The 25,847-nt window shown below is 38.0% G+C and overlaps 2 protein-coding genes across 2 annotated transcripts in view; both read right to left on the bottom strand.

The window, feature by feature from the left end:
* RIN3 (Ras and Rab interactor 3) overlaps nucleotides 1-5,783 on the bottom strand; it is a 65,409-nt gene extending 59,626 nt beyond the window's left edge. The window contains exon 1 of the mRNA XM_027673679.1: nucleotides 5,535-5,783. Within this exon, the coding sequence (XP_027529480.1) occupies nucleotides 5,535-5,578 (44 nt within the window). The 5' untranslated portion in view covers nucleotides 5,579-5,783. The remainder of the gene's footprint in view (nucleotides 1-5,534) is intronic.
* A 3,713-nt stretch (nucleotides 5,784-9,496) lies between these two features.
* The window catches only part of SLC24A4 (solute carrier family 24 member 4), a 96,365-nt gene continuing 80,014 nt past the window's right edge, over nucleotides 9,497-25,847 (bottom strand). The window contains exons 13-17 of the mRNA XM_027673690.1: nucleotides 22,722-22,888; nucleotides 20,469-20,583; nucleotides 18,234-18,346; nucleotides 17,549-17,614; nucleotides 9,497-15,895 (exon numbers count right to left, since the gene is read on the bottom strand). Coding sequence (XP_027529491.1) covers nucleotides 15,743-15,895; nucleotides 17,549-17,614; nucleotides 18,234-18,346; nucleotides 20,469-20,583; nucleotides 22,722-22,888 — 614 coding nt within the window. The 3' untranslated portion in view covers nucleotides 9,497-15,742. The remainder of the gene's footprint in view (nucleotides 15,896-17,548; nucleotides 17,615-18,233; nucleotides 18,347-20,468; nucleotides 20,584-22,721; nucleotides 22,889-25,847) is intronic.

Below are 25,847 nucleotides of genomic sequence, written 5' to 3'. Positions count from 1 at the left end.
CACAGAAACAACCCCCCTCCTTCAAACTTTACAATTAAAAGACACCAGCTGAAACTTGCCTTGCCTCTCCGAGATGTAAGCACCTGACACCCTGGGATGGATTCTGAACTCAGTAGTAACTCTGAGTTACTCCAGACACCAGTGTGTGGCTCCAACTAAGCCATGTGCATCTGTATGTTTTAGGGATTTCCCCTGTCAGGGTGGGAGGATGGGATTGACACTTGTGTTCCTGCATTGTAAGAGCAGATCAGGGATGCCCAACAGAGTGCTGGAGGGAGAGTGGGGTGCCAAGGGTCTTGGCAGAAAATACAGCTAGCATACACACAAGCGACCTTATGTAAGAGCCCCTCCGCAGCAGATGGGGTGCAACCACTGCACAAGGACAACTCTTCTCTACCCTGTGTATCACAGGCAGCCCTCTCTGGCAGAGAAGCATAGAAATGGTTTGACGGACATGCTTCAACTCCTGCAGACACTGTGCACCTTTTTTGGCAGATAGTTCTCATGGATGCCAACTTGCCTGTTCAGCTGTCTTCTCACTGCTGGTTCTCTCTGTGCAGTTAGATCAATGCCAGGGCCAGGATGTGCCCAGCATCCTTACATCTCCTACTTTGCAGGACAGATGTGTCCTTTCATTTTTGTTTTCTCAGTTTTGATCCATAACTATTCAGAAAGAGAAATTTGACGTCTTCTTTGGTAGTATGAATATTTAAAAGTACAGAATATTATGCTGGGGGCTTTTTTGTTTGTTTTTGTTTGTTTCGTTTGGGTTTTTTTTTAATGACCAAACATCTCAGGTTTGTAACTATTCCTGTTTTAATACCTCAGAAGTCCCTTCCACATAAGGCCCCAGATCAGCTCAATTATCTAGTTGCTGCTCTGAACACTGGGGCTGCCAAGAGCAGCTCCATCCCAGCACGTACCACGGCTTGTGACTGTAGGACCACTCTGTACTGATGACAGCATAGCAAGAGGCATTATAACCTCTCCTTGGTCTTCTAGAGAACATCTGCTAAATGTCCTTTCCCCTGTTGTTTCTAATTCTAAATCTAATTAGAAAGAACAAAATTACTTGTTTAAGACCTAAATTCATTGTCATTAATTTGTAATTCCTCACAAACGGCAACCTAAAAAATCACAAACATACAGACGCCCTTCCCTACACAGGGGGAATACCTGTTTGATACAGTTGGGAAAGTGTGATAGACTTCTGAGACACCAAGAGCTTTTGATGATCATATCTATCCTCTCCTCACAGATCCATCTGCACTAGAACTTGATCAGTCATTCCAAACAGCTGCCTTTTCTTTCTAATTACCTTTCCAAAGAGCTATTTCTTTCTATTCCCAAATGCAAAATATGTTTTCCTTTCAAAATTATAACAGCTAAAGGTCTGTGATGGACAATATTTTGTCCAAGTTTCACTAAGGCACTTTGGTTTCCATGCTCTTTAGCAATCAAGCCAGATAAGCATTTAAAATTCTGGGATGGTATCTTGCTGAAGCTTTTTTTTTTTTCCTAATGAATTTGCTTTAGGTATTGGCTTTTATGTCCACTCTTCAGGTAATTTTAGAGATTCTTCTGAATCTCACAATCCTATATTGTTGATCTCAGAGAAGTCACTTATATTTACTGATAGTTGAGTTAATATATAGTCCTGCTATCACTTGGAAAAATTCTATAAAATAGATAATCTCTGAGATATCTGGAATATGTACATGTGGCTGAATAAGGGATGAAGCCAGCCCAAATTTGTGCCAAGCAACCCTCACAACTAGTCTCTAGGACACACTGATTTACATATATACCTGTACACACAGAGCAAGAGAGATGCACACAACATATGTGTACATTTTTCAGCCTATGTCACCTCTAGGTTGGAAAGTCAACAACACAAACCAGCACGTAGCCATTTAGGACAGGAAGTGGAAAACTATATTTAGCTGAAACTGTAGTAGAAAATAGATGGTCAGAATACTGCTTACATTTGTGGCCCCATTCCTGTGAACACTGATATAAGGCAGTCTGCAATGATGAGAAGTTCCTACTTGGGGGCAATATTCCCAGCGTGGTCTGTCTGCCAGCAAACAATGGGACAGTTGCCTTCCGTGCTACTACCAGTACCACTGCACAATGTGCTCCAAGCATCTGCCAAGCTTGGCAAGTACTCACTTAATGGAAGCACTGGAAAGATCATATAACAAGTCAGTGTGGTTGTAAACATGCTCTTCTGTTAAATGAATTTCAGGAGATTTTTGTCTCCTCCCTGGACATACCAAAATCAGGTAGCTTTGGAGAGCACCACCTTCTTTGTATCTTTACAGTAATATGCTGATCTTGGTGCAATGCATCTTGAGCACAAACATTTCCTTCTTGAGAAGCACTATCCCTCTTGACTGGAAAGTGTATCATTGCTTGACAGACAGCAGGTATTTGATAACAGACTTGTTTCCAGTTGCCTGAACTGTCCCTGGCCCATTTAAACATCACATCTCATATGTTCTAGGTCTGGATTTTTTTTTAGCAGTACTTTGCACTGGGTTCAAGACCTCCTGAAGCCAACAGGACTTGTTCTCCTGATTCAAATGAGCTTAGATTAAGCCCTTTAAAAAGTATGGCTTTTAAGGAGTCTTTAAAAATTGTTTTCTCAGTTCAACCCTGTAAATGTTGGCATTAGATTTATTTACTGCACTGAAGAGACATATATGTAGCCTGGGTAGAAGATAACAGCTTTTGTGGTCAACAAGTATCTAAAAGCTCCCATTCCAGCAGAAGTCACGGGTTTGATAGTGTACTTGATAGGATCTCTGGTCTGCCCTACACAGGAGATCAGACAAGATAGTCAAAACAGTCCCTTTCAAAACTAAAATCTGTGAACCTGTCAAAGTTTTTCAGTTTACAGATTCCTCCAATGCTTGACCTCTTTATTTCTAAATTCATCACATGAAATCTGTCAACTGTGATGGTGGGTTTTGTGCCAAGAAACATGCCACCAGAAAGATGCACAATCATTACTTTATCAGGTAACCTGGTGTCCCAGAAATGAGAACCACTGAAACCCATCCCAACCTAAAACAGCCACTATCTCAAAGGACTATTAAATATTTGCATACAATATCTGTCTCAGCTCCTATCTGCTCTAATCATCTCCTGTACATTTGCCAGATGCTGGAGTGAAGGCATATATCTTTTCATGAAACCATGGTCATCATGCTCAAGCAGCTCCCATTTCTCCAGGTGTTTTGTGATCTCACCACTTACTAATGTTCCTAGGAGTTAGCCTGACTCTAGGTCAGAATTACTGCTTAAATTTCTCCCAACCCATTTTGGAGCAATCGGATTAGACTGATTTCTATTCAGCCCCTGGCTACACTTCTCCCTCATTCCTCTCTGAGTAGCTGCTAATTCTGGAGGCAGGTTTCTCCCCAGTGTCTTTCTGCCACTTCACAGGTATAAATCAGCAAAACCTCCGTATGGATTTGCTACATGCAGAATAGACCCTTCAGTCATTACTAGGAATGGATACATGGATACTTTTCAAGTTGCTAGGGTACTTCTAAGATAATTTGCATTGGCATAGTTTCTGTGCATGTGAATAAACCTTCCCTTTTAATTAATAGCCCAAAGACTATCGTAAACCGAGGTGCAATCTCAGCAATTGCTCATGCAATTTTTGTGCACAGAATTTTAAAATCAGGTACAGATTCTCCATCAGCAGCTTGCCCTATATTACCATATCTTTTGAAAGCTACCAACTTTATCTACATATATTTTGTGAAATTGGCACCTAATTCAGTGTGACCATAATAGGAAATTACCTAAACACCATTTAGAAATGTTTCTAATTCTGTAATGTGTTGGAGGCCACAAGGTACGCATGCTGAAGTGTAATTTTGAGAATCTTCACCAATATTATAGAATGTAAACAGAGAGAGTTAAAACAGATTTTAAAATACCCAAGTTTTTTTATGAGTGGGAGATAGATTGAAAATAAAGACAATCAGTTAATGAAAAAAAAGGTCATTCTGTTAAATTGTTCAGATGCTCAAAACTCTATGAAGAATGCATGTGGCATGCCCACTGATGCTTTATGATTCCTCCAACCACTTGATTTACAGTCCTTGTTTACTTGTTTGCTTGTTTACTTTCTCCTGTAACTTTAGACTGAAAACAAACCTTTGCAAGCATGTGGTTCATTTCAGACAAGTTGAGAAAGAGATAAAGAGAACATATCTTTCAGTTTATAATACTTAACAACTTAACTATCACAAATGCAGAGAATATCTGCAAGTGGAAATTCTCTGGTTTATCATCGACTAAGTTCCTCTTGCCAGTCTACAGGGATTGGATACTTACATTTTTTCCTTATGGGTATGTGATCTTTGTCCCTCAGTGTTTAACATCACATGGAACTGAGGAATTACACCTTGAAACAGGAGTGTCATTGTTCCACTTAATGCAAACAACTGAACAAGGCAAAAGCAGTGACAATTGTAATGCAGGGTTCTCCCTCCATCCCCCGCACTCCATGTGGGTATTTGGGAACAGTGCTATGGTGAAACCATTGCACAGTAGCCTGTCAGCAGCAATTTCACCTCCTTTTTGTCTGAGTGTGCTCCAAGTCTGGCAGCACACTTAGTGACTGAAAATGCAAGTATCACATATCTATCCACCCATACAGCCTCTTCTACCGGACCCATCACAGACATATCTGGGAGCTTTTATTCACAGGAAATAGGCTGTCTAAGTGTGTCAAACAGGTAAGAAAAAGTCTTAATAACTGGTATTACTATGTTTTTCCAAGGGGGGGTGACTGAAGGTTTCAGCAGCTATGTAATTTTCCCTTGATTGTTTACAACAGGAAACAGAAATTCTCAGCTTCAGCATGGGTTTTATGACACAACCAAGCCTCAGGAGGATTCCAGCCTTATCCTGGAATCCCAGGAGCTAGCTGACTGTTGTCCCAGTCAAAACCCATTTTCTGTCCGACTATGTTTTCTTGGGGCTCAGTCCTGCAAGGTGCAGTGTTTGTTGGCCAGGAGCAAGGAAAGCCCGTAGTCTTTTCCTGACAGAAAGTACATTTGAAGTCTCTTGGGAGTCTGTGGACAGGGTCTGTGTATACCTTAGCATGTAGGAGCTGGAGTGACCATCAGCTGATAGGGACGAGCCCTTATCCACTTCTGCATTTCAGCAGAAACAAAGCAAGCCTCCCAGAAAAGCTTTGTCACATTTCCAAAACCAGAAAACTCCCTTTTTCTGTCCTTTGCCCTAAACTGCAGCTTGGGATTCATCCTTCTTCTTCCCTAAATAGCTAAGATTCAAGCTAAATAAAGGTATTGCAGTTTGGTTTTAGCTGGAACATGTTAGCTAAAGGAAATACTGTAAATTACAGCACAATCTTGCCACACTATTGTGACTATGTAGCTGATAACTCAGCAGCTGGCTTACAAATGCAGCTGAGAACTCTTTGTTAAGTAGGAAAAGTAAAGCAACAGTTATTAAAAATGAGCAGTCACTAAAGATTCAGGACTTACCCTGAGTCATCCCTGGCTCCCTTCTCTCCTGCTGATGTTTTCATCCTTACAGCAAACTTTAAGACACTTTCTGTTTCACAGTGGCTTGAGAGTTCCTCGGTAAGAAAAGCAATTCCTTTCCATTGCTGAGCAGAACCTCCACATCCTCAGGTTTTGCACTGAAGATGGTATTTCAAGGGGCGTCAGGGGGAGGATGTTTAAAACCAGCTTCAGGCTCAGTAGTGTCGGAGGGCAGAGGACTAAACAAGCACTGAAATGAAAGCAAACTACCAAGAAGATCCGATTTTAGCCTCTCTTATTTCTACTTCCTGTATTTATATGAACGGGGGATTTCAGGAAGAGGCAGTCTTTGGTGGTCAAGGGTGTGTGCGTGTGTGTGTGTGTGTGTGTTAGAAACCCATATTTAGTAGTGCAGGCAGGTTAACCTCATTAGAAAGAAGGGCATGAGACCATCAACTTATTTGTTTCTCTAACTTAAATAAGTTTCAAGGGAAATTGTTTTACAGGCTACAGGTATATCAGGAGGCAACAGAGCATAGTGAACTTTGTAAAGGATTTTGTAAGGCAGCAAAGCAGTAAGTCTCCGTCTGCAAATTCCTGAAGCATGTGTATTTCTACTGCTTGAGTAACTGGAACCAGATGGAGCTTGGAAACCTTTATATTTACACAGGACCTGAGAAAATGAAATGTCTAACACTGGCAGAGGACAGCTTCACAAAAACATTCCCAGTTAAAGCAAAAGCTAATGATAAGGTTGTACAACTGCTAGCAAATGAACAGCTATCTGTGCTGTGAAGCTGCAGTCAGTCTCAGAGTACATTTGACCTGGAGTTATTTAAGTGATCAAGTAACGTTTGCTGTATGGGAAACCTGACTGAATACAGACCAGCTGTGGAAGCTGGGGACTGACAGATGTGCTGTCAGACAGGGCTGGTGGCACTCCTATTTGGCAACCCCATTGTTCCAGAAATATCTGACACTAGGAGAATGCATAATGGAAAAAATAAGGCAGAAGTAGGAAGCAGAGGCGGAGAAAAGCAATTGCATGGAATGGACAGGGAGACACAGGTAACTTTTTGCCCCTTTTATCTTTAGAAGTAATTTCTCAGCTTTTTAAAAATAGACAGTGCCATACAGCCCATAGCTGAATGCAAATGTCAGGGAACGGCCAGTGCATTGACAAGAGGGAAACTAGACCTCAGTATAGAACACAGAGCCAATTCTGCCGGCACTGAGCTAAGGAGAGTCAGGGGGTCCTTTACTGTCACCAAGTCACAACTTCTGGGTTAACAATAGACCAAATTTTTCCAGGTTTTTTTTTTTAATAAAGACTGTGACTTCTGTTCACATAAGAAAATTTATGTTTTGACTTTTAGAAGGATTCATCTTAGAAAGTCAAAGAGCCTGACTGAAAGACTGCATGATGGAAAATTCACCACCCTTCTACATAAGGTGTCTTAGGGCTTAATTGCTGGTATTATTTAAATTCGCACCTGATTTTTTTCCTCATTTAGTTTTAAATTTTCAGCTACGGTATTTCATAATGCTCTTTTCTACTACATTAAGGAGCTAGTTGCTCCATCTCCTGGAGTAATTTTAAGGCAATGGCAAACTCATTCAATGAAGAATTTAGTCCTCTTAGCAGGCAGGTTGGCTGAGATTCACTCATTCCTTACTGCAGGCTTGTCAGATCTCAGCTCTGAATCCTTCTGTGGGTTCTGAGCACAGAGGTCCAAGAAAAAAATGTGTTCTAGATTTGCTCACCAGTTGGGCACCTTTGAAATGCACCTCGGGTATTTCAAAGAACAATCTCCTACATGCCTCACATGGATTCAGCTCTACCCCACATTTTCCTTTCCCTCCCCTGCAATTCGGCAGGGACCAGGCTCACTCAGCATTTACCCTTGCTTTGCTGGAAAAAAAGTTTGCTGAGACAAAAACTGGCAAGTTGGGCTGCTTGCATGGACCTCCTCAGATGGGAAAAACTGTTCACACAAATAGGCAGCTGTCCTGTGCGAAGACCTACGATTTTGCAAATGTAGAACATCACAGAGTGTTAGACAATTCCAATGACACTTTTAGGGAAGCAGAAACAAAATTACTAGAATTATTCACAAGATTTGGGGGGAAAAAATGGCAACAATACAGAATAAAAAAATCCAGTATTTTGGTGCTATCTCAGTTTCATGTGATTTGAGTGAAATCTTTCACACTATTTTCAATGTAAAGAATGTAGTTTCAGAAATGTGAAGTTTCAAAATTTGTTTTGCTAAAGATGTTGACCAAATTTAATTTTAAAAGATCTTGTAATTTTCTGCAAAGTACTCAGTATCTCTGTAAAATATTTAAAATATGAAAATGAAGACAAATTTTAACATAAGAAATTTTGTCCAGTCTTTACTAGGTATTTTTTTAAGCCAGAGATTTGACAGGTTTGGAATGTGACACTGTGTTCTAGTATCAAGCTTTGGAAGTAAACAATTACACAAAAGCTAAATGACAAAATAACACCCAGTTACTTTAAACTGAGGTTCCTCTATGATAAATCCAAGCTGAATGGGGAAATTCATTTCTTTTCTAGAACTGATTCACCCTTTCCATCTTAAGCCACAGCATGCTGCAGCCCATTTTTGTAATTTTATGCAGCTGAATTGGAAAGGTTTAAAAATGGCTTATGGGGGAAGCCATTAAGTACAATGAGCACTTTGGCTATAAAAAAGTGCTTTCAGCATATGCACAGATTACATGACAGTTCTGCTTTCCATATAGTAGGAAGTGGCTGCATCAATAATACGGCATGTGATAACAGCCCATAGGAATTATCATGCCTATTGTGTCACTAATCCATAGATTGTGTGCCTTTTATAGAACCTATTACATAACAGATCATGATGGGTCATCATGTCAAGAATGGAAGGATTAAAAGAAGAGGTATTTTTCACATTCAGATTCTGATTCCTAGAAGTTAATTCTGTGTATAAGAAGGAATCCTTTTCTTTCCCCAGCTTAGAAAAGTTTAGCTTAGCATACACTAATGAACGAACCCTTATGTAAAAATCAAAGAATGTAGGATATCCCTTTTCTCCGCTTCCATGAGACTTTTCTGTAGATGCACAAAAGCCAAGAGTGGCTAATGGCAGGTTTATACAGCAACAGGGATTCCAGTCTCATGCACAGTGCTTAAGAAAAATAAGATCAAGATTTGTTTTAACTTGCATCTCCTGGCTGTAAACTGGCTAGGAGTATTCATGAGAAAACTTGTTTAATCAAACTGTTAATACAACAGGCCACGAGATGAAGTTAACTCTTAGCTTCTCTTTTTCTCCTTTTTTTTTTTTCATTTAAAAGCTTTTTGTGAGTCCAGAACAGACTGCACTAGAGCCTGTATACATATATACCAGAAGTCACCAGACCCTGAGGTGGACTACAAGGATGTTGAAAATGGGCAATCAAGGGTAAGAAGGAGTATTTCCAGAGGATAGGTTGCTGGGAAAAGAAAGTAGTACTGCTCAGCCTTCAGATCTTACTTCCACCCCTTTGTCAGCACCCAGTACTCAGTGTGAACCTGCTGGACACCACTATACCATGAGACAAAGCAGCCAAAATGCTCCCCATCAGGGTGTTTCTGAGCTGTCATAATTGCTTCTGAATCAGTGCCTCAGTACAGCAAACTGTGTTCTCAGCAATTCACACACTTCTAGTCTCAAAAGAGCAAACTGTGTGTTTCAGAATTGCTGCAAATCAAAGCAATACACTTAACTCACTCCAATAATGGCTTGATCCAGGCAATACTCCCTGGAATAGACGAAAATGTGGGCCTTCGTTAATTCAGTTCAGCAGGGTCCAGATTTCACCAAAAAAGTAAAGGCATATAACCTATTTGGGTCCTTAAATTTTAGATTTTCAATAATAAACATGAGAATGTTTCACATTTTATCATCTGAGAAAGAAACACACTCTAGTTGTTTATATAATTTATTGACAGTGTACATATTTTTATATAGTGCATTATAATACTGACTGCTATAATCTTTATAAATGCTGAGTTAACTATTTTTTATAATTCTCACAACAAAAATAATCAAATATCATGCCAACATTTTGTAACAAATTATCACATTAAATCCATTTGGATTCCATGACATATTTATCTGTACAATGGACCCCATATCACAGAGCATTCACAGTGCATAAGGTCACAGTCATTGAAAAAATAAATAACATGAGAGATTTCTGCTATTTACAGTTTACAAACCCATCCCTTTCTGTTTTCAAAGTAAGCAGGTCCAGAAAGTTTTAATAATATTTAAAGAGGTATTGCACCTCCCAGGGGTGCTCAGCAAATGCCTGCAAGTATGAAACACAGGTTTTTAAAAGGTTCAGAATTTATTTTAATGATCATAAATTATTTCAAATACTTTCTTGCAATGGAGGAGATAGTGTGAGTCAAATTCTATGCTCAGTTCCACTGACACAAATTTGTGCCAACTATCAGGACAGTAATGAGCACTGTCATCACTCCCAAGAACATGAAGGCAAGAATTTGGGCACAACTTTGCTGCAGTTACACCTATTTGAAACAGAGGTGCCGCTGGGGAAGGAGATTTACAAGTGTTCTTTGCATACATAACTGGTATTTGAATGAAGGCCATAATCTTGCTGTAAAAATCCTCTGAAAGGAAGCATCTTTATTGTTGTTATCAATCTTTCTAGAGATTATACCTGTCTAGTTTTCATATATTCTGATACTTTGAGAATTTGTAATCATGTCTAGTGCTATAAATCAATCTTTAGATTTGTCTCTCAAGTTTATCAAGACCATCTCACTGATAGGATGGCAATGATTGCCTACATTCTTTGTGCAAGTAAAAAAGAAAAATAAATGGGATTAAATTCAAATGGGCAGTCCCTTAAGAAAATATCCAAATGGCATTAATTTCCCATAATCATTAATTTCTTTCAGACAGTGCGCTGTATGTCAGAAGTATGGCAGCAAGCAGGACCACGTGAGGAGTAAATTACCACAACCACTACGCATTTCAGCCTGTGCAGAAGCAGCTACATGTATCTCACATGTCAGGATAGGGATGTATAGGATTTCACAGATTTCTTTTGGGAGAAAATATGAGAACCTGACATATGGGGAAATGTGAGAAAAGTGTGTGCTCAAGTTATTCAAAAGGAGGTTTTTAAATATGTACACAGTAGGTCAGAAACTGGAATGCACATATCAGTTGAACGGCATTCTCCTCTTCAGCAGAACATTGATCACTTGCATACAGACTTTTCAAAATAGTTCAAGAGAATAATAAAGGATTTGGTACAGAGTTGTTGGAACTAAATGCTGTCATTTATCTGTGTAACCATCACATAAATCTCACAACTCAATAAAATGAAAAATATGGAGTTCAGACTCAAGGAAATAAAAAGGAAATTGTGTAGCAATTGCACGAGCTGCAGATTTTTTTCTGAGTGTTTAAACACAAATAACTAACAGAGAGAGATCTGAGGCTTGCAATGACAGAATGTTATGCTTAAAGGTGATGTATATCAATTAGGAAGACTCTTTGGTTTCACCTGGCTATCAGTTATTTTAGTGTCTGATTCATATTACATTAGGTCTGATCTTTCCTTGGCATGAATTATCAGGCAGTATTTATACAGCTTAAAGCACTCTACCAAAACCAACTAATAGTAGGACACAAGTAAATGGTGTTACAATGGCAAGAAATCCAAGAAAGGAAGACAACAAAATCCATGCGGGATTTGTGCAACTAGAGCAAACACATAATAGAAGCAAGTGCAATTAAAGCACAGTCACAAGGGAAATCAAAGACAGAATAGAATCTTCTCTATAATTGCTAAGTATTAGATTAGTAAAGACCTTTTCCATTTGTTTACATGTTGACAGAAAGTTTACAAATATAATCTAAATCCAGAAACTAATTTTATGTTTGCTACAGCTGCAGCAAGCATACAAAAACAAAATAAAATTGGCACGCCAATGAATGAGCCAGGAAAAAGATGTTGACTATGCTGTACCTGTTGGGAAGACTTAAGGTGTTCTTCTAGGCTAGACTTCAGCCCAGAGAGCAGCCCTTAGATCATCAAATAGATAACCATATCTGTAGCTTCTTAGATTTAGACATGTAGATCCTAAGCTTGAAATCTTTACTCAAGCAATACTTTTTAATGCAATACAATTGTTATGGTAAATAAATGTAATCAAAAATTGTCAAACTCAACGGAAACTCCCACTTGCTTGCTAGAGACAGGATTGCAACCTGTGGGTCTATGTGGGACTGTGCTACTTCAGGAGAACTGCAGCAGAAAAGAGCTGCTAAAAGCCCTCCTTGGCCAGCTATAATTCAGTTTTGCTCCTGCTCATACACACAAGGGCAGATGCACAGTTTTGAAGTCTGAGACAAGGAATGTGTTCTCCTATTTACAAGAGTGGAAATTAGAAGTGGTATCAGCAGAGCAGAAGTCTACAGACTCTGGTCAAACCTTATAATTTGAGAAAGAAATAAAATCCTTAGACTATAAACCCAGTAAAATATGAAAAGATCTGAATATGACAGAAAACCCAAAAACTGTGCTCCACTGTCATCTTAGGACACAATCCAGCAAGGCACTTGGATATATGCTTAGCTTTAAGAATGGAATCAAACCTGCTGAAGTTAAGCTTTGCTGGATATGGGATATCGTTTTCTGAGTTGTATTACTTTTCAATGTTAGTATGCTGGCAAATTTCAGATCACAGTAACAGTTTTACCTCTCACATCCACCAGCTTTCTTTTCACTCTTGAGCTGAACATTAACTTATAGAACATTGCGACACACATTCCAAATTCAGCCAGCTAACTCTTGCAATGGTTAATAAAACAAAATGGCTACAAAATTTGAGACACAATCTGAACAGCTGCAGGATAGAACGGTACTAATTGCAGAGAGCCAAGCACAAATCACTCCTTTTCTTGATTTGAAAATGGCAAAATTTGCAATGGTTTCCTGACTACACAAGCAAATTTTTTCTTTTTTTTCTTTTTTTTTTTTTTTTTTTGGTTGTTGTTTTTTTTGTTTTTTTGTATACACATGAAAGGCACTAGTCTGTTATTACTCCACAACAGCCTACTGAATTACTGATACATTCTGATGTGGGTTTATCTGACCTACAACGATTTGTCAATCAGATCTTTCTTGGACCATTCAGTTTACCTGCATGGCTTGGGGTATAACTCTATTTATTTTAGCATATGGATTGTGATAACTTAAGAACCCTTTAAACTACATATGATAATGTGTCATCAAGGCCCTGATACAGCATCTCATAATTCTTTGGCAAACAATACATCCTTGGTCATGTGGTGATGCCAGAGGAGAACCCTACTAAGGTTATTTATAATTATAAGCATGGCATGATACCTGTCTCATAGCAGGATATGCATGAGACCACCTCATGAAATGCAACATTAGAATTCAATTGTATTATAAATTGTCCTGAAGTGGGTCTATGTTTCAGGGAAGGCTGTAGATGACAGGACCAGCCACATGATTTAAGGGCAGTACTATGTTCTGAGACTGACCCTTGCTAAAACACAATACTGGTTTTCTGGAGCAGGTGATATTCAATTTAGGTACAGTAATTCTAAATTATGCTTGAAGAACTCATAGCATTAGCAAACAAAAATCTGCACATGTTTGGGCTGGGGGTCAGCTGCTACAGAAAAGATTGGTGCCTGTATTTTTCCAAACTTGCCTCGTTCAGAAATATGAAGGTACAGTACAATTTGCTAGATCTGGCACTATAAGCTTTGATGCCTTCATGACTGTCAACTCAGCTTTCACTAAGCATTCAAAACCTGATTTTGGAACCACTCTTCTACTGTGTGAAGACATCTGAGCTGCCTGAACCGTGCACAGGAGAGCAAATATTTGCTTGGAGTTCTCCAAGACCACACAATGGCAGAATATAGGAAAAGAACATTTACTCAGCCTCTCTCTCTGCTCCTTTCAGTCTTATATTTAAGTCATCACCATATTTTCAGCAGCAAACTGTCCTCCTGAAAGACAGCAGGGGAGAGAGTAAGACTAGAAGGGGATGCTCCTACAGTGGTGCAGCAGTATGCTGCATTTTCACAGCCTTTCTGCAACAGAAGAATCAAAGATGACCATGAATTCCATCTCCTCAGCTTTATACTGCAGCAAAAATGTCTTGAATGCCTAGAAATGGGGTCATTGGCATTGTTGAGATAAAATGTGTTTTACTGCCATGCTTGCCTATTCAATAAAGCATTTTAGTAATGCTGTATTTGTGGCCATCTTTAGAACTGGCTTGTTTAACGACAAAACTTTTAAATTATGAACCCTAAATGGATACTAATACTGACATTTGTAACAAAGCGTAAAGCAAATAACAAATGTGTTCTTTTTTTCTTTAGGATTACATTGAAAGGATTCAATTCCTAAAAAAAATTCAACAGCAGAATACACTCCTTAATTTGTACTAAAATAATTTTTAAAATAGTCATAATTGTAAACACATTGCCTGTGTAAACAGTATTCTGCATGTCAGCTGGTTAAAAATAATTATTTATCATTTGTTAAAAGAAGGAACTTTCTGAGTAAGTGCTTATTTACTAACATTTTATAGTATGTTCTCATTGACACAATTTTTTATATATAGTCTTAATGGAAATATTTATATATTTAAAAACACATCAACTGTTAGTTGATAGGTTTGGTTTATAAATATTAAAAAATTAAAAAAATCTATGTATAAAGTTAACTGTGCTTCTTTAGAAACTTTATGTGATCATTCACATACAGCTTCAAAATATTTTTAAAGTTTAGTAGCAATTCAAAATATGCTGTCTCAGTGATTTGCAATTGTATGACCACTACAATGTAGAATGTTACCCATTATTTCAATACTCTGGGCTGAATCTTGCTGTCAATTACATTCAGAGTAATTCCTTACATCAGATTAATGCTGGTGGAAAGGATGTCAAAACTTGGCTTCTACTCAGAGTTGAAAAGAAGTATATTGTGCTTCAAAACTTGCATGCAATCAAATCAAGGACCATAATCTCTTGACAGACTTGCTTTTGTCTATGTGATTCTTATCTGCACTGTTCCACGACAGACACTCAGCTTCATTAAGCTTCTGGGAATAAAGAAAAATTGGTGAAGAATACACCAGCTTCTTGACTGATGAAATAAGCTTCTTCCTCCCACCAATCAAATTGAATCAAATCAAATCATAATCAGGGTGGGTTTTGTTGTCAGAAAGTCTGGATTATGTTCAGATACTACTCTCAGCTGATAACAACTGATAGTTACTGAGCACCCAGTTTTATTTTGTTTAGTTTCTTCTAAATTTACACAATGGTCTTACAATGGCCAATGCAAAGTTTTTTTGTGGTGTAATATTCCACAAATGTCAGTTTATATTTATGTGTACAGCATTCCTCATTAACAATAAAACATATTTTTCAAGTATAAATTTCTGCATGTAATTCTCTTCTTCAGTATGCAGATACTCTTGACTTCTAGTGTGCATCATCACAAGTGATACAACATACAACCATTTCCTCTTCTTTCTCTGCCACATTGTTCATGTTCATTGAACAGAGTGATAAATATCCAACACTGCCATCAAAAACTGTCAGTGCAGTTCCTCTATAAGCAGAGCACTTGAAAGGGAAATGATGTCCTCAACAGTGCATGCCATGATATGTGCCTTGGACTTTCCGGTCCTGTAGCTGAGATATTTTGAATGAGCCCAGAAAAGTTCTGAACTTGCCTCTTATCCTTCCACGGAAAATAAATGTCAAAATCAAAGGAACTATAAAGATTTTTCTCCCATCCTCTTGCTAACCTTGGTGATGGTTGATTGTCTGCAAAAGGAGAATGAAAACCACAACAGAATGCCCAGAAATGGGTCCTTTTACAGTGCTGCATAAGATCCACGTAGCTTTATGTCTGAGCAGCAGTACCCAAAGAGGAGGAAAATGCTTTGGTTGCCTTGAGCTAGCAAGTTAAAAGAAAGGTATGCTTTCCTTCCGCATAGGTAAAAGTGCTTGTTAGCTGATGAAGCAGGAACGACACTCAAATTACTGATGGAAAGAAGGTAAAAATGTGAAATGCCTCCTGCCATTTACAGCATGTGTAATCAGAAGAATTTCAGCCTCTCTCCTCATTGCGGTTTAAAGTTCTTCTCGGCACATAGGAAAGTTGACAAAGGTGAAGACATTAAACTCTATCATTATCGATAAGCACAGGAAAACAGCATAAAGAAACAACACGTAGATGCCTAATTTCTTGTCAAGTTTCCACTTATTTGCATGGATTCCAAACACCTGCAAGCAAACAAAGTATTAGTTAATTAAGCTCTGAAGGAAACTTTTAGAAACACCCATTATAAGCTAAAAACGAGTATTTTGAATTAGAGATCTTGTATGAAGATAAAAATACATTCTCAGTATTTTATAGATCAAAAAGATTACATTTGTTTTTCTGATCAAGAAAAGAAATGTAAAAGCCCAAACTAAGAACTGAAACTCTGTTTTGACTCTCAGTTGCCCTAAGATTGTTTTACAAAATATTTAATGAACTAAAGTAGAGCACTGAATGAACTACATGAATGTCCCTCCCTCAAGTGTTCCCCTGCAGATTCTTTATGTCCCAGTAGTACACCAGCACCTAATGCCCATTCTTTCAACAGCTTCAAAAGAGGTGCTTTCTTTGCAGTTTGGCTGAGCTCCAGAACTAAGGGTAGTAGTAAGTTACAGGTAGCAAAGCAATGAAGTCCTCAGGAAGGCACCTCTTTTCAATTGTGTTGTGTGCCTCTGAATTGTTATTTGTTTCGCTCAAAATTCTCCACTGAGTTTTGCTGGAAAGGTCTGTGCGAATCAGGGTATTCAGCAGAACAAATGAGACAATTAATAGATGCCTCAAACTCAGCTGATATGGCTTCTGCTATGAAATGATTCTTTTCAGAAAAACATGAAGGGCTAGCATAGTAACACATCTGCATTATCTTCCCATTTTTTCCCAAAGTGCTGGTTACCAATATGCATGCAGCAACATCAGATACAAATGTCTACAGAACAACTCTGTTGTTTCACAGGCAGTGTGCAGTATGGCAGACTGGGGATAAGACAAAAAAAAGAAAAGAATAGGCTCTCACACCTTGTGTATCAGACACATTAGGAAGTTAGTAGCCAACAGCCCATGTCATTCTACCACTTACATCATGCACAGGTGATGTGAAGTTTTGTAAGACCGAGTCATGCAACAGTGTGAAATCTCCAGTGATGACCCCTTCTTCCTATAGAGCCTCTACAAAGTCTCCCAGGCAATCAGTCAAAGACATTAGTATAAGTGAATATTTTATACCTTTTTGATTCCTTATACCTGATTTGATTCTTCCTACAGAGGGTTCCCTGGGAGTCAGCAGGATCAGACCTTAAGTACCAGCAAAATTGACTTTTGAAACAGAATTAATTTTCCAGCTTGATAAGTCGTGTTACAAGGGCAAGTGTCTTACACTGAGTGACATTTAGCATGTGCATTTAAAGCCCTGAGGTTCACAGTCCTCACTGACTAGTACTCATTAACAGTTTAAGCTACAGCACTTGATTAGTCCGGGCTGGTTTTGGAAATCAGAGACAATGGCAAAGGGTGATGAACCGTACCTGGGTCTTGTTCCAGCATAAAGTAAAGATAGGTCTGGGGTATGCACACAGGACCAAAGAAGTACTATTGGATCCCATGATTTCAACACTGCCACTGAAATCTATGGGACCTACACATATCTAGCATCTCTTGCACCAAATGCCAGACTTCAGTCCTCACTGAGAACAGTGGTAGCTCTTCAACTCATGTTATTGCTAGAAGAATTATACTTCACAAGAAGCAATGCTAGGTAATTCTATTTTATCCTTCTATACCGTGTAAATACCTAATAATTATTTTGCAATTGGAATACTTGGAGATGCTCAGATACTTACAGTAAGTGCCACTGATCCTAGCAAAAGTCCAACTGAATAGACCAGTCCTTTGCTGTTTATCTTAACCTGTGGGAATTGGAAGAGACTTTTAAAATGCTCAGCATATAGCTGTGCTTTGGAGATCAAAAATCAATTTACTGATTTATAGTCCACCTTCTGTTTTGAATAGCGACTTACATATTTTAAACTATGGAAATCCACAACAGATTTATCATAATGAAGAACAGGAAGATTAGGGAATCAAAGCAAATGTATAGTAATCCCATCTCCATTAAAAAAGAAGTCAGCATTTATAATGGGGTTTATGTTAAAAAATCCTCAGAAGAGAGAGATAAGCTGTTATTCTCATCTTACAGACAAAAATACTAAGGTATACGGAGACAGCTGTGCTAGAAGTTGTATAGTGAGGAAATGATAGAGCCATGAACTATCCATGGCACTATTTTTCTGCTACATAGTGTAATATACTTCAGTTGACAAACTGGAAATTAATTGCAGCTTGTGGAAGGAGAATTGCCTCCTTAACTTTATGTTCCTTGGCAAAGAAATAACGCTTTATTTAGCAACTAATAACATGCTCAGCAGGTTCTTTGGGGGTTTACTTATTTTATTTGCATGCTTTCCTTTTTGGATTTTTTACAAATAGAATAAAAGGAGAACTTAAAGATTTGCCAAGCATACGTACAGTTGATCCATAATCAATCGCCATGGTCTGCAAACCCCATGGAATGCCAAGTCCCACCAGAATGTCAAAGACATTACTCCCTACTGTATTGGACACTGCCATGTCACCAAGGCCTGCAGAGAAAAAAAAACAACAATAAATTCAAAGTATACAACCATTACTCTGTGTACTAGAGGAAACTAAAGGGAATGATCTTCATTGATGCAATTCCCCCTAGAACCAGTCAGAGTATCTGAGGTAGGGAGACAATTTCCATAACATTTGCATGACTTCTGAAAAAAGTGTGCAAAAATTGCACTCCAACTACATCTTCCTTGTGCCTCAAAAGCTTTTACAAGGTGTGTGGTATCCATTCAGCATCTGAGTTCAATGTCAAAGTCTTGTTCTAAATAGCCAGCAGCCACAGGAAACCTGAAGATTATGTATGGGATTCAGTATGTGGCTACGTGACCTTTATCTCATGTGAATGATGCAAAGATATCCTGAAAATAACCCAACCAGTTGGTAGTCAAAGATATTAAGCACTTCTATGGGGCTCAATCAGCAATAATTGCACTTCGGGAACAATAAAATGCTACAGGAAAGTTAAAAAAGAGTGAATTGTGGTGAAGTACCTAGGTATTACACAAAATCTACTTCAAATACTCATCGCTGGCTGGCATGTCATTCTGCACCACTGCCAATGAATATGAGGAAGGTAGAATTCTTCTCTGTCCCTGCTAATTTCCCTTAGGCACTGGCATAAATATTAAATCACTTTCAAAATGTGAATACTGGAAAGGAAGTGGAACTTTGATATAAATAGGACATCTCACAAACAGTTTCAGAGTATACACAGAGTGGAGACATACACTACCACACCATAAATACAGTATCTTCTAGCAGGAAGCTGCTGAGAGAAAGGTAATGCTTTGAATTCAAATTATAGTAGTGTTTCTCTCTGCTATTAGATATTTGTCTGCATTCTGTCAGTAAACAACTCTCTTGAATTCAACTAGAGCTAAGTCCCTGTACTCTCTTTAAGGAAATTAGGCTGCATTTTGCCAAGCTAGTGCTTACCTTCACTTTCAGAAGGAAAAGATCCCTACAGTAGTTTTGTCTAATACAACAGAAGAACTAATCTAAAGAAGCAGTTTGTTAATTTAAAAATGTAACGTTACAAAAATCTGTTTAATAATGCACATGAAAAATTAATTTAGTAGGAAGGTGGTTCCATAAAAATTTTGAATACTTTTTTGTATTGTTTTTTGTGAGATTTTCCTGCACATAAAAAATAATACAACCTGGAAAATTAAATATTTTAAATGTATAATACTTTTCAAGCAGGCAACGTTTAACAGCACTATTTCTATCTCAAATTACAAAGGTAGGGCTTTTGAGTACTTAATTTATCACTGCAAAACATTTTTGTTTGCCCAATGATGTGTGCTGCAGATCTCATTATCAGGAAAAAAAAAAGGCTATGGGAATTGAAACAGTGGAAAAGAATACCATTAGGTCCTTTTCTTATTCTACTGCTGTACCAGGGATCATGCTGTCAGCTTTAATGTTTTCCATCAATAGGAGGGGATGCTGCTACCAGTATTTTTCAAATAAAAAAAGGAAGTGTAAAGAAACTTAATAAAAATTTAAAGATACATAAGAAAGCCTCTGACAATTTCAAACGGACAGTTGAGGAGGACACAGCTGACAGTTATCTAAAACTCTATCCAGCATGGCTATTCATATGTCCAAGTGGGAAAGAGGTCTGCATTTGGATGAGAAGCATGCCTGGAGCAACATGACTTCTGCCACATCCTCTTAAACCACTTCACTTCCCTGGGTTTGAGAGGTCTTCTAGAAATCAGTACAAGTTTTACATGGACAAGTGGTCGTCAGTATATATTCTTCAATGTAATTTTTAATAGCTGATATTCTAGTTTTGTCTATGACTTTTATCTTTTTTCTGTGGCTGATACATACCACGCATGGCATATCTGAATGTTGAATTACCTTCTAGAATGCTAGAATTCCCAGTCCCAATAAGCAAAAGATAACAGGACAAGGATTACTTTTTTGATTTACAATAAATAGCAAAGTTTTTTGGCTTCTAATGAGGCCCTGATACAGTAAAAAATAAAATAATAATAATAATAATAATAGAAATAAAATAAAATTGTCAATTTGTGTGTATGGAGGAAGCAAATCACAAAGCATGTATGAAAGAATGCAGTTATGCTTCAGCAGACACAGTACCTTGTCTTGCTACTATTAAGCTGGCCATGCAGTCTGGGACGCTTGTTCCTGCAGCTAGGAAAGTAATGCCCATGATCACATCTGGTATCCCAAGGGTGTATCCAATCACAGTCACCTGAACAGTGAGGCAAGTAGATTAATTTACCATATCTGGAAAGTCTCCTCATTCCAATACAGTTGTGCCATACTCTTAAATTTGATTTCTGGTGTGGATCCTAACAGGATTAGACTCAGGACACTTACCTATTTCTGCAAACCAAATACTTGTGGAATAATCAGCCTAAAAACAACCCTGTGCAAAGGAAAAGGACCTTGGGTCTTATTATTCAACATTTTTTGAATAAACCAAACTCCATTTTCTGTGCTTCTAACATGATATACTGACCTTTTAAGGAGATCAGGTGATCCAGTCTGTGGGTTTGGGACTTCTTTGTTCCCAAGAATGGCAAAGATTCTCACTGGTTCTATTCTCAAAAGGACTGCAATCAATTTATATTGTAATATAGGGGCAGAGATATAAAGAATTTATTATAACCCAACGCATGAAGAAGAAACTAATTTCTTGCATGACTTCTGATACAATCTTGAAGTGAGCATGTCTGGTTATACTGTCCCCTGAGACTCCAGAGACAGCTTTAAAAGAGCTCAGGGAATCTCTGAAGATTGCAGAATTCTTGGAAAGGACAGGGAACTGTATTTAGTTGGAATATTCAAAGAGGGCTGAAAAAGCATGAAGAAAAGGCAGCTGAAAAGGAAATAGGCTTGTGAGAGTTAGAAGACTGAATCAGGGTCAGGCAGCTGCCTCCCTGCAGAGACTGCTAAGGATGGAAGTCTTTAAGGCTCTGTGTTGTTTTCTTGAAAAAGTTTACCCAGTGTCTCACACGAGTAGAACTGGACCCTTCACCTAAGAAAAGGTGTATTTTAGGAACCTGATGATAAATCTTATCTTTAGGGTCAGGGACTCAGAAATGGGAGTAGGCATGATTCTCCTGCTGCAACTGGTAACAGGGTATTAAAGTCCATCTGCCTCAGAACAAACTGTGTTGCACCCTTAATGAGCAGCTCTCTCATTTATGATATCTACATATGGAACCAAGGTACAGAGTGTGAGTTTGCAAAGGACATATAATATGAAATAAATGCGTGGCTTTGGCATCATTATGCCAGGCAGAATGAGTGGCTGGTATAGGAATTTCTTCAACAGTCTATGTTAAGAGGATTGCTTTACAATGCAAAACCTATATAGAAAGTTGCAAAAAGCATACAGAAAACACAATCTTCCATGAGAAGAAACATAAAGCAGTTTGCAAATGACTGACACATTTGAGGAAAGTAGAGATGTTCTCCATCCAAAAAAGTTTTTGCAGGTTTAAGAAGTTTAAGAACAAAAATTTGTCCATATGCATGACCAGAAGAGTGTGCATATATATATGTGTCTATGAGTGTAATATCTGAGACTATATATATTCCAACATGAAACCAGCTGAAGGTTTCTTCACCATATATTCCCTTAAAAAGAAAAAGGAAAATGGGCATATGAATTCTTCACAGAATCCTATCAATCTTCAGCTTTATATTGCAGAAGTACTGCTCATTTTGCCATCACAGAATCAATTTGAGCAGCTTTCCTAGTCATCTCTTCTCTAATTGAAAAGGTAAACTTGAGAGACTGAAAGAGGGTGAGGAGGAAAAAAAAGGAATTTATTAAAATCTTCAAGTAAGTATGCTCCTGAATTGACAACAACTTATAGATATACACCTGACACACTTTCTCACAGATGCAGGACAAATGGAAACACACCAGCAACCATAATAATCGTCACTAAGAATCTTCCTTCTTATCTAATCAAGATGTTTTACACCACTTCTGAGTCTGCATCCAGCTGCATCCAGTTTCAGTACGAGACCCTGCACGTTTCAGTATGAGACCCTGTAGCCAAATTTCTAAAGGTGTCTCAGCTGCTAAGAGTTAAACATTTTCATTTAAATGTCCTTTACTAGTAGGATGTGGATAGCCACACTGTCTTGATAATCAGGCTGGCACCTTCCTGTACTGTACTGGACCCTACACAGTAAAGGCCCAATTATTTGTGCAGGATAAAGCAGCAGAAAGCTAAAATTATAATAATTGAGTATGAGCTGAAGAGACTGCACTACAATTACATGCCTTGCTTTAACAAATGCACAAGAGGTCTATTATCTATTTTGAGATGCGCATTTCATTCAGTATGAAGTCCTGCTACATACACTTACCATCCACACCATGAAGTAGGAGAACAAAGCAATCCAGAGAGTGGATAAGATGAATGTCAGCATAAACCACTTCTCCCAGCGTGGTTTGCTGCAGTTTGGAATGGTGGCAAAGAGCAAGAATATCAACGGCCATGTCAAAAACCATTTAACTTTGTTCATTTTTCCACCTGTAGGACAAAGAAAGGAAGGAAACAGTTTAGCTTCCCAAGACTATCCCAAGCCCAGTTACACCTCTTCGAGCACAGAGGATGACGCCAGTAGGATGTTTACAATTGTGCGTGTCAGCTCATTTTCCAGTGTACCTTTCAACTATACTTGGCCTTGTCACTCCCAGCCAAGTTCTGCATGAACATCCAGAATCTTACAGTTAAGCCTGCCAAGGTCTATGTAAATCCATAAAAGAACTACAATGATTTAAAAGCATGGCTGATTTTAAAACTAAAATTAGGTCAGGTTTGTTGCTCTTTCAAATGTCTGTATTACTATTAATCCATAACTTAAAAAAAACCCCAAACCACCAAAAAATTCCACTCCTCTCACCTTAAAAGGAATATCAAAATCCAAGTGGTGAAAATAACTTGTATGTTCTGTGCAGCAACAGAAAATACTCTCACAGAAAGCAGAAGCACAGATCCAACCTATGTACATGGTAAAGTTTTTTCACAAGCCTCACTGTGCTCACTTGGGCAGAACTTGGAATAAGCTGATACTTTGAAGATCTAGACTTGTTAACTCTCTCCAACTGCACACAGCACCACCTTGAGATGGTCTCTTATTTTCTGTAAAAATTAACTGAATATAGTGACTTTCCTTATAAAGCTCTCCAAAATCAACTGGTGAGAAATACCAGAGAACTGTCATCACTGAAGACAAGTAAATACCTGCTCACTTTTTAAATCTACAGTATTGTAAATGTGCACATAAATCTTAATACATAAAAGATAATTATTTTATAATTGGGCCATAAGTAAATGGGTTACTATTTACATAGTTCATGAGGTATCCTTCAAGTAGGATAACAAATTTGTTTATCAGGTTAAATTAGAGTATCACAGCCAACACCATGGTCATTTTTATTTGCGTTTTCTTTACATTGTGTTAGAATTATGCTAGTAGGGATTACATCATTAACTGACAATGCTATGCATGAGATCTAGCAAAATATGCCATTTTGAATAAAATAATTGATCATGTTGAAGAAAATTATCAGGTACATCTTCCAGTGAAGTTATTTAGCTAAATTATAAAGAACAGTTAATAATTAGTGAAAGCTCTTATCAAGTTTATCAGGCATTTTCTTTCAGCAAGGACTTTGGTATTTAGGATTCGTGTAATGGGAATTTTTGTCAGTGAATTTAATTAGATTGATATCAGTCATCTGGACCAATGTACACCAGATGCAATGAAATTAAATATTAAATTAATAATACTTTTGTAATTTATGAGGCTACTTACTAGTCTAATTTAACTTGGTGAGCCCAAATGGAAGTCTTACATATTCTAGCACTAGATTTTCTTGTTTGAGTTATGAATCGACGTCTTAACTTGAGACTTCTTTGTGAATTCTGAGATGCCATCAACCCACAAGGAAATCTTAGACTAAGCTTGGCTTTTTATTCCCATTTAGTAGCTTGTGGCTGTGGAACTTCTAACGCATAAAACTACTGGAGTCTCTTAAGGTCAATTCTAATTCTAGAATTGACTACTACTACTGGTTATTACAGATTTTACAGGAAAGACATTTTTCCCTCTCGTTACATAAGCTGCTACACAGATTTTTTTTAAACAGTTATCTTTTATCTGTTCTGTCCAGAAAATGATACTTCTTGGCTCACTTCTCACTTTAATTCTCTTAGCAAGGCTGTAAATATCCCATGAACTATCCTATGGTAACTTATACTTCCTCCTGTTTAATTTGTTACAGTTTAGATCATTAAAAGCTCCTAGCTAGCTAATTTGTACTCTTTGTCTACTCAAGTTGCTAGGCTTGGTTCATAGTCAGCATGGCCTAGGCCAGTAATTTCCCCAGTGTGTAATTCCAGATGCAAGGTCAGTGGATGACTGAGAGGAAAAAATTATGGATCCGATTCTAATCTATGTGGGTGTAATCTAACTGACTTCAGCGCTGCTACACATAGGCAGTCCCATTTTCTTTTCAATAACATAAAAGAAACAGAATTGCTTAAAGAACAAATAGAGAATAAATGCAATCAGCCCCTGCTGGGGAATATTTATCTTGTCAGGAATCTTGCCTAGTACCCTGCATTAGTCAAACAAATGCTTAACTGAGAATGCACAGTGCCTTACCCCTGGCACTGCTATGCTTGTCCAGTTCCAGGAAACCTAAGTACTAGTGGAGGAAGACTTGCCTTTCCATTATCTTTGCTGAGTTTCAATGGATGTGTGTCAGATTAAAATTCCTGGCTCTATTAGTGGTGATGCTTTATCCACACATCATGAATTGAAACTACTTTTTACAGCTAGACGGTTTGTGGAAGTGATATTTGTGTTCATTACATGGCAGCTAGGCTTGAGACTTTGGGAAACAACAGCTGCATGTAATTCTGTGTTTTGCTGGGTTAACAGAGAAGCTGAATGGCCATTTGCAGTGAGCCTGGAATAGGTCTGAACCACCATGGCCAAAACAGTCCACTTGACACATTCTATATTGGCTTCTCTTTTGTGTCACGGTTTGCTTTTATAAACTTTTATATAAAGCTTTAAGTATATCTGGCCTTGGTTCTGCCTCAGGCCATTTTATTCAGTTCTTACTGCTGGGTCATGAAACTTTTGTGGCACCCAGTGCTAAACAAGTCTGCTCTTATGTTGTAACTTAGCAGTATTTTAAGAATTTATTAAGTATATTTAGCAGCAACCTCAGTGAATTGAGACTTTACTTCCTCAGGGAACTGATGACTTTATTCATTTCACCTGGCTTAGATGAATGCAGAAATAATAAACGGCCTAAAAACATAAATTTTATTTTTTTCTTGTTCTTTTGAAATTATTTCTTTTGCCGTTCTGTTGTTTTGGTTTTGACCACCCACTCTAAAATAATCATTACAATGATTTAATGACAAATTTGTTAAAGTGGAGTACGCTTGTAGCTCATGACAAGTTGTTTTA

Source organism: Neopelma chrysocephalum, unplaced genomic scaffold, assembly GCF_003984885.1.
Source record: "Neopelma chrysocephalum unplaced genomic scaffold, ASM398488v2 Primary Assembly neopelma1_24, whole genome shotgun sequence".
NCBI lineage: Eukaryota > Metazoa > Chordata > Aves > Passeriformes > Pipridae > Neopelma > Neopelma chrysocephalum.
Note: the sequence above shows the minus strand (reverse complement) of the source record. Positions and strands in the feature narration are given on the sequence as shown.